Here is a 13045-nt window from a genome sequence, read left to right as displayed (position 1 = left end):
AGAGCCTTGTGTTTGCCCCTGCCCCAGCTGCAACGAGTCTGGCTCTTTGATTAGACCTCGCTCAGTGCTGCGATCAGTTGTGTGTGCGGGTGGGTGTGTGTGTACGCGTGTGTGTTCAGCTGGGCCTTCATGACATCACACGTCACAGCAGCGGCTAATGAGCCAGGACACTCAGCAGCAGGACCAGACGGTATGTGCCCCTCACACACACACACACGCACGCACACGCGCACAAACACCCACACGCGCACACACACAAAAAAAACGCTCTTTATGTTGAGGAGCAAGACAGGCCTAGAGGTGCCAAGCGTTGCCTGAAAGCCCGTGAAGCGGCAGGGGCTAACAGCGCCAAGTCAGGGTCAGTAGAGATGTGTGTGTGTGTGTGTGGGGGGGGGGACGGGGGACGGGAGGGGGTATGACGTAAGTGGCGCGGCAGCTCCGCGGACGGGGGACAGAGCGTTGTCGTCATCACAGCCCGCCTGTTTACGAGTTCATTAGCAGAGGGCTAAACGACGCGCTCTCCGCATCTGCTATCAATAGCGGCGAAGGAGGAGGAGGAGGGAGGGGGGGGGGGGCGTGGTGGTCTTGGGGCAGGGCGGAGGAGGAGGGGGGGGAAGGACGGAGGTGGGTGGGAGGGGGGGGGGGGCGGGATGGGGTGAGACACTGCCGTGGCCTGGTGACCTCCAGGGCTAACGTCTCTTCATGTGCCCAGGAGATAGCCTAAGACCTGCCACGCACGTGACTGTACACACTGTACAGGCTGTACACACACAGCTAACCCTTGACCTCCATCGGGGTCCCGTGTCTTGTCCCTGCTACAGTGAGAGACCTCAGAGCCCCCTGCCTTTCTGTTCAGCCTATGAGGAACTGGGAGGGGAAGGGGTGGGACAGGGAAGAAAGAAAAGGAAGTTGTGGACAAAAGGCTTAGGGTGGCTGGTGGGGGGCGGAGGGAAGGTGGGTACAGTAGCTCCGGGCCATACAGTAGCTGAGAGAGTCGAGGGGCTGAGTGATTTCTCAGAGGCCTGGCGTAGTGCCTGGTGAGGTGGGGAGGGAAGGGGAGGGGAAAGGGGGAAGGGGGGGTGAGAGACGTTTCCTCTGGCTGATGAGGGGCCGAGCGTGGGAGGGGAGGGGAGGAGGGAGGGAGGGAGGGAGGGAGGGGAGGGGAGGAGGGAGGGAGGGAGGGAGGTAGGTAGGTAGGTAGGTAGGAGGGAGGGAGGGAGGGAGGGAGGGGAGGGGAGGGGAGGGGAGGGGAGGGGAGGGGAGGGGAGGGGAGGGGAGGGGAGGGAGGGAGGGAGGGAGGGAGGGAAGGAGGGGAAGGGAGGAGGGAGGGAGGCGAGGAGGGAGGGAGGAGGGAGGGAGGGGAGGGGAATAGAGGAAGGAGGGAGGGAGGCGAGGAGGGAGGGAGGCGAGGAGGGAGGGAGGGAGGGAGGGAGGGAAGGGAGGAGGGAGGGGAGAAGGACGGAGGGAGGGAGGGAGGGAGGGAAGGAAGGGAGGAGGGAGGGGAGAAGGACGGAGGGAGGGAGGGAGAGGCGCTCCACTCTGGGGAAGCTCGAATGTCTTTCTGCAGACTCCAATCGCGTTGGACAGGGACAAGGGGATGGAGGGAGGGGAGGAGGGAGGCAAGGAGGAAGGGAGGAAAGGTGAAGGTGAAGGTATTAGGGGGAGGCTGCTACCGCAGTAGGCGCCTCGGAGAGCAGGGGAGCGAAAGAGGAGAGCGGAGGAGTGCGACTGGGGCTCGTCGAGCGGCGTAAATCACCAGCTCCGGGGTGAGGTCATCCTCTTGTATTCCCCCTAATGACGCCTGGGCTACCATACAGGGGTAATGCACACGATGGATAGCTCCACTCATCCTCCTCACCTCTCCCTGGGACTGGGGGCCGAGACTGGAGGCCGAAAGGCTTGGGCAGGGTCTCCCGAACCACACCTGGGGCGGCTACTAAAACGACCACTGAAACCGTAACTAGAACTGAGGCCAGAGGCTGAGGCCAGGATCAGGTTGCAGCTCAGATGCCTTTGCAGGATGGCTGTTACCACCATCCCCCCCCCCCCCCCTCACCAGGACTCCACCCCCCCCCAACCACAGATGGACAGCCAGACAGTAAAAGGACGTGAGGTCGTCGCCCCCCAAAGCAGTTGCCTGGCTGCCATCCTGCACCGATCGATTGGGCATTCCTGGCCCCGGGCTCTAATGCAGCTGTAATCACAGGGCCTCGGCGCTGGGGGCCGGCCGCGAGGGGGGGTGGGCGGGGATAGAGTGGCAGGAGATGGGCTCGTGGGCGGGGCAAACGAGGTTAGGAGCGGCGCTCCTCGGTGGCGGCGGTGGCCCGGAGTGGGGAGCGGGCGTGCCTCCGCAGAGCACCCGATCGCGGGGTAAAAGGACCTCGGCATCGGGCCGATTACGAGGCGCGGGATGGAGCTTGGGTTTCTCCCTCATTGGATTAATGCTCCGCCGGCTCCTGGAGCGGCACGGGAGAGTGAACACACACAGGGAGGCTAATCACATCACCAGGGGAGGGGGAGGGGGGGGGGGGGGGGGGGAGAGGTGCGCGCGCGCGCGCGTGCGTGCGGACGCCAGCCGTCTCTCTGGACGCGTGACGTGACAGAGAGCGGCAGGGAGCAGCGAAACGACTCTCCGGGGCTCGTGTTGTGGAGACGATAACAGACACGCTTCCTCTCCTCGCTCCGTGGTGTGTGAGCGTGCGTGCGTGAGTGAGTGTGTGTGTGTGAGCGTGTTTACGAGACAGGCCGGGCCGGACCGACAGACGTGCTGACAACTGCATTGCTACTCAATTACAGATCCACACATTCACATGCTCCCGCCCTGCCCCCCCCCCCCCCCCCCTCCCCACCCCCACCCTCTTCAACACTCATGACCCCCCGAGCTCTCAGAGACAGCCTCCACACTGATAGTCACACACACGCTCACACACACAGTGAACAGGGGGCCAGCGATGTTGCTGGTATGAGGCCCCTTTTATCTCCCTAGCTCAGCAGTAGGATGCACAACAACATCCCGGCTGCCCTCACATAGCCCCTGCTGCTAACAGCAGCCCAGCTAGGGGACCAGGGGCCGACCTTGCCGTGTGCGAGAGAGCGTGTGTGAGTGAGCGTGTGTGAGCACACGTGTGGGTGTGAGTGTTTATGCGTTTGGGAGAGAGAGAGAGTGTGTTGTTGTTTGTGTGTGTGTGTGAGCGTGTGTGTTTTTGTGTGCGTGTGTGGTTAAAATCAGCGAGGGTTGGACCAAACCCGGCACAGCCCGGGACCTCTCCCCTCCCTCCCCCCTGAGCTCAGGGCCAGCGGGGGGGAAGGGAGGGGAGTGGGGAGGTCCCTTCCCCAAACCCCCCAGGCTCCCCTAATGACGTAGACCCCTACGCCCAGGGGGGCGCTCCGGGGGGAGAACATGGGAAAACAAACGCAGGCTCCTGCGGCCTCACCTCCCCGGCCCGGCGCACGGGCACAGGAAGACCCTACCTATTGTTTTGCTTCCTTCATTAGCGCTCGTGTCAACAGGCTGGCCTGCCAGCGTGTGCCACAGTGGCTGCCCAGAGAAGGCCCTGCCGACCCCTGGCTCTCTCTCCTGTTTGGACAGGTTGTTTTCCAAATCCCATCAAGGCAATTAAGCGGTTTAAAATAAAGCGTCTCGTCCAATAACACGCGCGGGGCAAGCGCTACGCGGCGAAAGGCAAATAAATCCTGGTCTAAAATGAGCTTGTTTGACGTAAATCCGCGTTTCACCGGGAAAGAGCGAGGCGTGTTGGTTGGTGTGTGCGGGCGTGCAGATAAGAGAGAAAAGGTGTGAGGTAAATGCAGTGTGCCGTGTTCATGGAACATTCCGGAATAGGGACAGGGGTGGGTCTCAGGAAGAGCAACAACATCAACGTTCACTGATGGAAAGCTAGTTTTGGGGTGCTCTGGGACTCGTCAGGAGCAATGAACACACACACACACACACACACACACAACTCACGACTAAAACTAGGGTTGACAGTTCTAAACTGAGCTCTACCGGCTCTGACAGGTGTGTGACCGCGTGGAACAGAGACTCACCATCATCCAGGTACATCTGATCCAGCTCCTGAGGCTCCTGTTTGACGGTGACGGTCAGAGGGGGGGAGCTGGAGGCCTCCGCCTGCAGACTCGGGGGGGAGCCGCGGGCCTGGGCCTCGCCCTGGGGCCGGCCTGGGGGCTGGGCCTGGCCCTGGGGCTGGCTGTGCGGGCTGTAGGTGGGGATGAAGGGGCTCTCCGCGGCGCCCCCCGGGGTGGAGGGCTGAGACGCCGGGGAGGAGGAGGGGCTGCTGTTGGGGTAGAGGGAGTGGTAGCCATGGGGACCAGAGGGGCTGCCGAGGTGGGGGCTGCCCTGGGAGTGGAGCATGCCCAGGGGGGAGGAGGTGGGGTCTGGGGAGGGAGGGGAGCAGTGAGACAGGGAGGGGTGTCCCGGGGCCTCCTGTAGGGCCGAGCCCAGGGGGCCCGCCCCGTGGGGGGGGTAGGCCACGGGGGAGAGGTCGTGCAGGGTGGGGCTGGAGCTGGCGGAGGAGGCCATGCTGCCGTGGCGAGGGGGGCAGGGGGGGTAGCCCCCAGCCAGGCAGGCGTCAGCGTCAACCACAGGCATGATGGGAGTGAGGCGCGGCTGGCCGTAGTAGGGCCCCCCCGGACCCCCGGGCACCCCCAGAGGCTCATACTCATCACTGGGTTCTGTCTTTATTATCGGGACTGGAAAAAGAGAGAGACAGAGAGAGGCAGAGAGAGAGAGACAGAGAGAGAGCGAGAGAGAAATAAAGAAACGGAGAGAGATTAGACACACGAGATTTCCACGTGGCAGAGTGAGTGAGTAAGTGAGTGAGCCAGGGTGAGTAAAGCAATTTGGAGTGTGGCTCTCCTATACCAAACTAACAACCACCAGCCACTGGAAGACTGTGTGGCTGAGCACCTTACCACATCTCTACCCCCCCCCCCCCCCACACACACACACACACACACAGACACCCCTCTCTCCCCCACCACCACGTGTCTCCATCCCAGCAGGAGGAGAGAGAAAAAAGAAAGACCGAAAAGACAGAAAAAGAAAGGAGAAATGGATGAGTCACCAGAGCAGAAAGCCACAGCTGGCTCTAATCATGAGTGGGCCTATTGTCTTTGGACTGTGATCCAGCCCTCCTCATATCCTATAAAATAGAGGGGGAGAGAAAGAGAGAGAGAGATGAAAAGAGAGAGAGAGAGAGAGAGAGAGAGAGAGGGGGGGAGGGAGGGAGGGAGGGAGGGAGGGGAGAAGAGAGAGAGAGAACTCTCCGTTCACTCCTTAGGAGACTGGTACTAAATGACTGAGGTTTCAGAAGCTATGGTCTTCTGGCAAAAATGGAGAGCGAGAGAGAGGGGAGGAGACGAGAGGAGACGAGAGGAGACGACAGAGGAGAGGAGACAAGAGGAGACGAGGAAGAGAGAAGAGAGAGGAGAAGAGAGAGGAGACGTTAGAGGAGACGAGAGAGGAGAAGAGAGAGGAGACGAGAGAGGAGAAGTGAGAGGAGAAGTGAGAGGAGAAGAGAGAGGAGAAGAGAGAGGAGACGAGGGGGGAGATGAGAGAGGAGAAGAGAGAGGAGACGAGAGGGGAGACAAGAGAGGAGACAAGAAAGAAGAGAGAGAAGAGAGAGGAGACGAGAGAGGAGACGAGAGAGGACACAGAGGGTCCTGACCCCACTTGCTTGTCTTTCCGCCCAGTTTACCGGCTCCTCCATTTGGAAGAGGTTCCTGTCATTTCACTGATTGGTTTGAACTGTCGGATTGACAGACATGCTAGTTGGACCATTGTGTGCTGATGGTCCAGAGAACAATGGATTTGTTGAATATTTAAACATACGCACCACTTAACCTGTGCATTACAAGCTTGTTCCCTGGAACAATATGTACTTGTTTTGCAGTCCTAATCCATGGCCCACTCACTAGCACAGACAGAACCAGGCCCGAACCATCGAATAGGAAAGCCCTTGGCTTTAGAACCGTTAGAACCCCCCCCCCCCCCTTCTCTGGTTGGGCCGGCTTGCGAGTGGGCCGGATCGCCGAGACACCCCTCGCCGGCCCGCCAAAAGACACCCTATGGAATCGCACCAGCAGGCTCTGACTCACAATGGCGGCTCTGTTGCTATTTCGGCGCTGTCGTTAAAGCGTGTTAACGGGTGTGGTGACTGTTTGATGCCAGTCATAAGTGTTCTGGCTCGCGGGGTCTGTAAACGTCTGCTCGCACTGTGCAGACGCTGCTCGGAATAAAATAACTCGGTTTGATTGTTAACAAAGGGAGCCTGTCTCAGAAGTCTCTATAAACACAGCCGGGAATGAACACACTGTAAAAAAAAAACAAGAAAAAAAAAAAAAAAAACGACGATATAATGTGTTTTTAGGGAGTACATTTGGCGCGTTGAGGAGTGTATTCTGTGTTTCAGAGGCGTAATGTGTATATTAGCCCTCTCTGCTGATGTTATTATTATTGTGGATGTGTCCGGGACTAAGGCACCAGGGTTCACACCCTGGCCTCCCGGGGCCCCAGCTCAGAGTCTGTGATTAGCCAGCAGAGAGGACCTTTACGTCAGTCCCGTCTACTGGCTGGGCCCCAAGGACCCGGAGGCTTTCCTGGGGGGCCTCCTCAGACGAGGCCAAGGATGTACAGTGGGCCTACTCTGGTGGCATAGGAGGCAGGACAGGTGAGAGACACCGCGTGATGACAGAGCACTGAGTTGCACTGTCTGTCGCAACGCTGGAGACCACGCATGCATGGAATGACATGACGTCTGTGTCGGAGTGCTGTGTCCAGATGGTGATCAAGCCAATGATGTCTCTCTCCCTTCGGAAGCTTCTCTCCTCCACAGCTCACCACTTGATCGCTTTCCTCTCCTCTCCTCTCATCACTCGACTCTTTTCTCCTCTCATCCCTTCTTGTTTCCTCCTGTTGTCACCTCACCTCCCCTCCCTTCTCCTCTTTCTCCTCTCCTCTCCTCTCCTCCTCTCCTCTCCTCTCATCTCCCCTCCCCTCCCCTCCTCTCTTCTCTTCTCTTCTCTTCTCTTCTCCTCTCTTCTCCTCTCTCCTCCTCTCCTCTCCTCTCCTCTCATCTCCCCTCCTCTCTTCTCCTCTCCTCTCCTCTCCTCTCCCTGTCCAGCAGGGCCAGAGAGCAGAATCACCCTGTGAGTCCTGTCTCCAGCTGAGTTCCATTTCCTGTCAGACCAGTGGGTTATGGCCCTCAGACAGGTTCTGCTCTGCACATGTTTCTCGCCTCCTCCTTGGCCGCCTCTCTCTGTCTGCTCACATTAAACTGATCACAACTGATCTGGTCTTTACTGGGCACTCCTTTCCTCTGGTTCCTCTAGTCCCTCTGGTGTGTGTGTGTGTGTGTGTGTGTGCGTAGTGAGACACTAAGGGACAACAGTGGGGCAGGTTTCCGTGTGAAAGAGACACTCGTTTCCACCGGTTTAGCCTACAGCAGAGAGAATCCTGGGAAGAAATGCGCTCATTCTGATTGGCAGCTTTCGGGATGGGGGTCGCCCACTACACTATACACCCCACAAAACCAACGACAATACACACACACACACAACACACTATACACCCCACAAACCAACTACAATACACACACACACACTATACACCCCACAAAACCAACTACAATACACGCACACACACCCCACAACACATACCACACTATACACCCCACAACACACACCACACCATACACCCCACAACATACACCACAGTATACACCCCACAACACACACCATACACCCCACAACACACACCACACTATACACCCCACAACACACACCACACTATACACCCCACAACACATACCACACTATACACCCCACAACACACACCACACTATACACCCCACAACACACACCATACACCCCACAACACACACCACACCATACACCCCACAACACACACCACACTATACACCCCACAACACACACCACACCATACACCCCACAACACACACCATACACCCCACAACACACACCACACCATACACCCCACAACACACACCACACTATACACCCCACAACACACACCACACCATACACCCCACAACACACACCACACTATATACCCCACAACACACACACCACACTATACACACTATAGTACAGCGAGTCAAACACACTGATATGCTGTACATGGATCCGTGTTTGATCATGGTTTCTCTTCGGTCTAAGACAGAGTGCAGACTAAGCTCTCTCCAGCCTCCTGCAGGGATGAGCAGGTGCTGGTTAATTAACTCACAGGTGTGTTTCACCAGGCCAATCTGGCTGACTGCTGAGAGGGGGGAGGGGGGATGGAGGTTGGGGGGGCAGCATGGGCGTCTCTGTGGACACAGGGACACCACTCAGAGGGACACAGTATTTCTCACCTATAAGGTGAGAGAACCCATAGGACTGACCTACAAAGCCTATGGTTACCAAGATAATGATGAAAAAAACGTAGTAGCTGGCTTCGCAATCTTAGCCATCACTACAAAGCAGACTTCACTTCCTGATGTCTGTCGTGGTTTTGAGTTGCAATTGTGTCGTTGCAATAAAAAACTAAAGTATAAGGTGGGATAACCCATTCAACCTTTAGGACTGACAACCTGCAGTACTGACAACCTGCAGTACTGACAACCTGCAGTAGTGACAACCTGCAGTACTGACAACCTGCAGTACTGACAACCTGCAGTAGTGACAACCTGCAGTACTGACAACCTGCAGTACTGACAACCTGCAGTAGCCTACTAAAGACATGCAGTACCGACAACCTGAAATACTGAAGACCTGCAGAAGCGAAGACCCGCAGTACTGACGACCCGCAGCCACCCATCAGAGCAGAACCTGAGGCAGCAAAAGGAATCTCAGCGCACGCAGCCTGTAAAAATAGAAGGGGGTTCCGAGAAGCGCCGGTCTGGACCTTGTTCCGCGCCAGAACTCGACAAAGTCTTGTTGTTTCATGTGGCTTGACCGAAAGGCTGGTTCTGATTTGGAGGAAAAGAAGAGAGCGACACGTCGACGTCTCCCACTCACGCTACGGTTATTGAACGGCGGCTTGGAAAAGCCTGGTTGTTCACACCAGGATGGGAGACCAGCGGCTCGGATCTCCCGGATCGCCCCGACATCGGATCCGGGAAGACCGAGAGAGGAGCATCTGGTGCAGGCGACCACAACCGCTCCTGACAGCCCCAAACACAGAGACGACATCCCCTGTTGGGACCAAGCCAGGCAGGGGTTTCCGTGGTCGGGGACATCTCCGTGTCCTGCTTGGTCGTTAACGCGCGTACGAGCCGTGTACTTTGGTGAGACGCGACATGGGCTCCGGCACAGCTACGAGGGGGATCAGAACCCAGTTGTTTACGTATCCCCGTCAAAGAGACTGGAGATGCAAGGACGCGCCAGCTACTGGTCTCTCTCCCGTGTTAACCGATGTGTCTCCGTGGAGATACGTGTGTCATAGCTTCGCCCCGCAGGGGAGAGACCAGAAACTGATCTTATGACCAGTTCGTCACAATATGGGTCTCAGTATCCATAGAAACGGAGCTAGTGTTGACGTGACCGCTTGCATATTTCTCTGAAAAACAAATCAAGTGCACCCCGTGCACCGAACAGTGTTTATAAATACTGTAGTATTTGCCTGTTATTGACGTGTCAGGTGGGCCGCGGCTGTACTATATTAAAAGAGTTTCGCCAAACACGGAACGGATGTGTATTGGAAAAAACAAGACAGTCACCTGACCACAATGGAAAAAAAAACAAGCTGCATTTGCACGCATCTGTGTCCCAGAGTGTGTCGGGTTCATCCTTCCGCTTTTCAGACGGCTGGAGCTATTTAAGGCGGCGGTTTTGTATTTTTACAGCGGGGGCCCGCCACCAGAGCGTGAGGGAGGAGCCGTGTCCCAAAGCCGTCACACCACAGGATGATTGAAGTGGCCCGGCACACAGGAAGGCCTCATACGCTCACAGGAAGTGATGACAGCAAGCCCCTTCCCCCAACTTAGAAACAAACCAAAAAGATTCCCCCTGTACCTGGCCACTGCGTTGATTGTTTCTGTCTGAACTCAAACTCCCCCCCCCCCCTTTCTTTTTCTCTTTTCACCCGATCGCTCTCTCTCTCCTGCCATCTCCCTCTCTCCCTCTGAATATGGTATCTAGATTATGTTTACGTTGATGACGGGTCTGTATGATGTGCACCAGCCTGTTTAGATCTCTGGTCTGTTTAAACTCACTGTGACGCAGAAACCAGCGGTGAACAGAAGAGAACCCATGTAAACAATAGACCCAATCACCTAAATAAATGTAGGTGTATTTGTGTGTGTGTGTCAGCTGATCTATCAGCTGAACTCCCGCCTTATTGGTCAGTGTGTGTGTGTGTGTGTTTGAATGTGTATGTTCAGTATAGACTCTATATAAGGCCTCGTTGTGATTCTGTCCAGCTCTCTTACCCATAATGCCTAGCGTCTCTCTGTCAACAGAGATCTCCTAATAGGGCTGTGTGTTGTAGAGGTCTCCCCCTCTCTCCCTCGTTCTCTCTCCCCCTGCCTTATCTTTCTCTCTCTCTCTCTCTCTCTCTCTCTCTCTCTCTCTCTCTCTCTCTCTCTCTCTCTCTCTCTCTCTCTCTCCTCTCTCTCTCTCTCTCTCTCTACCTCCCTCCCTTTCTCTCTTTCGTTCTCTCTCTTTCTCTCTCTCTCTCTGAAGATGAATCACAGCTTATCTCATCCATTCTCAACCATCTGGTGATGATCTTGATGTCAGCCTGACTCAAGCACAATCTCTAAAAGCAAGAAAGCATTTAAGCATGAAAAAGCACAAGTAAAAAGCCTTGGTGAAAACTTGATTCTGAAGCCGCCAGTGTGAAACAAATCTTTTGTGCAGAATCCCTATTAGGCATTAGATGGGTTCTTCAGATCCCAGAGAGATAGATCTCCAAAACACTATGAAACACGATGAGCAGTAGAATGGGTCTTTAGGTTTCTAAAAGAACATGCAGCTGATCTATGTGTGTGTGTGTTTCAATGTGTGTGTGTGTGTGTGTGTGATGTGTGTGTGCAGATGTATGAGCCAGGTTAATAATAATGCATTTGTTAAGCTGATGCTTCCATCCAATGTAACGCACAGTACAGGATTTCAACCTGCGACACCTCTTCATCTGGAGTTAAATGCTCTGACCACTGAGCTACACCCTGTGCCCTTGTCTCGATGTACTTCTCGGCATCCACTCCGGGAGGCTTCTGTCAATCAGCTGCTACCTCATTGCTAGGGAACGCAGATGAGAACAAGCTAAAAACAGACGTTTCCTCATCTCAACTCCACCCTGGAGAACGCCACCGAGCCGCAGAACAAACACACCTCCTCTTCTCCCCTGCTCCCAGAGGCAGGCTGACGTGATATGAACTCCCCCCTTAATTGCCCAAGGTGTTTTGCTGTAACAACCTGGACACCACACCAGAAAGGTTGACTGCTTGCCGACATACTCTGCGTGGACGACTTCACAGAACAATCTTTCTCAAACGACGTTAGGGTGATGCAGGTATTACTGTGACAAGGTAGCAAAGCCGTGACATCACACAACAAGAGACGTGTGCACAGTAGGATTGACCTGGGTGCTAAATGACACGTTCGGGTGGTGAGGCAATAGGTGGGTTGTCATGGTTACCATTTGGGGGACAGGAAGGTTATCTTGGTACCAGGGAAAGGAACATGCAGGATGCAGCGGTGACCTACCATTTGGGGACAGATAGGTGAAGCGCTGGTACTGGCTTCTCTTTCTCTTGCCGTTGCAGACGTAGAAGTTGACCTGGACAGGGCTGGAGATCCTCTGGTTGCGATAGGGAGGGATCTCTACCACCAATGACGTCTGAACACACACACACACACACAGAGAATGAACCAGTACTGATCACGCAATAGTTCTGAGTCAACATTTCTGTTAATGCACGTCTCACTCTCCTCAGCCTCTCCCCTCCTCTCCTCTGCCCTCGTCTCCTCTCCTCTCCTCTGCTCACCCCCCACCCTCACCTCCCTTCCTGCAGGAAGTGACCTCAGCAGCCCAGCTGGGAGGTGAACCCCTGACCGCATTCAAAGACTAACGGGTGGGGGGTTAATGTGTCTGTCTGACTACCTGGCCTGCCAGCCGGCTGGTTGGTTCCTGCCTGGCTTGACTGCTGGCCTACTAGCCTCCCGGTCTGACCGCCTGCCTCTCGGGAGGCTGCATACGCCAGGAGAGGGGCCAGACAGGAAGCAACCAGCCCTGGCTCAGCACATTTTTTGTGGGGTTGAAGGGTGGGGGATGGGAGGCTGGAGAGTGTGTCCTCCCAGTATGTTTGCTTCCATGCTTGTGTGTATAGTATGGGTTTTTATGCGTGTGTGTGTGTGTGTGTGTGTACAGTATGTGTTTCTTTGCATGTGTGTGCACTGTGTGTTTCTGTGTGTGTGTGTGTGTACAGTACGCTTCTGTGTGTGTGTTCGTGTGTCTGTGTGCAGTACGTGTTTCTTTGCGTGTGTGTGTACAGTATGTTTCTTTGTGTGTGTGTGTGTGTCTGGGTGCTGTATATATATCTGTGCGTGTAGGTCTAGTATGTGTTTCTGTGCGTGTGAGTACAGCATGTGTGTGTCTCAATAACAACCAGGTAGTGACCTGCAGGTGGCAGGGGAGATGTGGGATCGCTCTCCATGTTGCTCTGCTTGCTTGTTTCAACCATAAACAAGCTTAGTGCCGTATGTGTGTGTGTGTGTGCGCTCACTAGCTCGCACCCTCTCCAGCGCCAACATCTGGACCAGACCTACCACCCGGTCGGCCCTGATGGCCAATTAGATCCGGGAGAGGGAGAGAGAGGCCGCACTCAACTCTCCTGATGCAACCAAACCATTCACCTGGATAACCCCCACACACACATACGCTCACACACACATCAACAATAACAACATTAGAGTTTAGGCAGGGTCTGCGGGTGGCGTGGACCTAACTGTGTTCCTCGAACCATTAGCAGCGCTTCTTAATGAATCCCTCATTATCTAATGTCAAGCGGCAACAAGCTCGCAT

General features: G+C 55.5%; 1 protein-coding gene across 1 annotated transcript; it reads right to left on the bottom strand.

Annotated features, from left to right (window-relative positions):
* Positions 1–3841: 3841 nt before the first annotated feature.
* Positions 3842–11898, bottom strand: LOC134015496 (nuclear factor of activated T-cells, cytoplasmic 1-like; the record flags this gene model as incomplete). Its single annotated transcript, XM_062455032.1, has 2 exons — positions 3842–4710; positions 11728–11898. Coding segments are annotated over 2 exons (986 nt in total), but the record flags the coding sequence as incomplete, so codon positions are not given.
* Between the last annotated feature and the right edge of the window lie 1147 nt (positions 11899–13045).

Source organism: Osmerus eperlanus, unplaced genomic scaffold (genome assembly GCF_963692335.1).
Source record: "Osmerus eperlanus unplaced genomic scaffold, fOsmEpe2.1 SCAFFOLD_743, whole genome shotgun sequence".
Classification (NCBI taxonomy): Eukaryota; Metazoa; Chordata; class Actinopteri; order Osmeriformes; family Osmeridae; genus Osmerus; species Osmerus eperlanus.
This window is presented reverse-complemented; position numbering and strand designations above follow the sequence as displayed.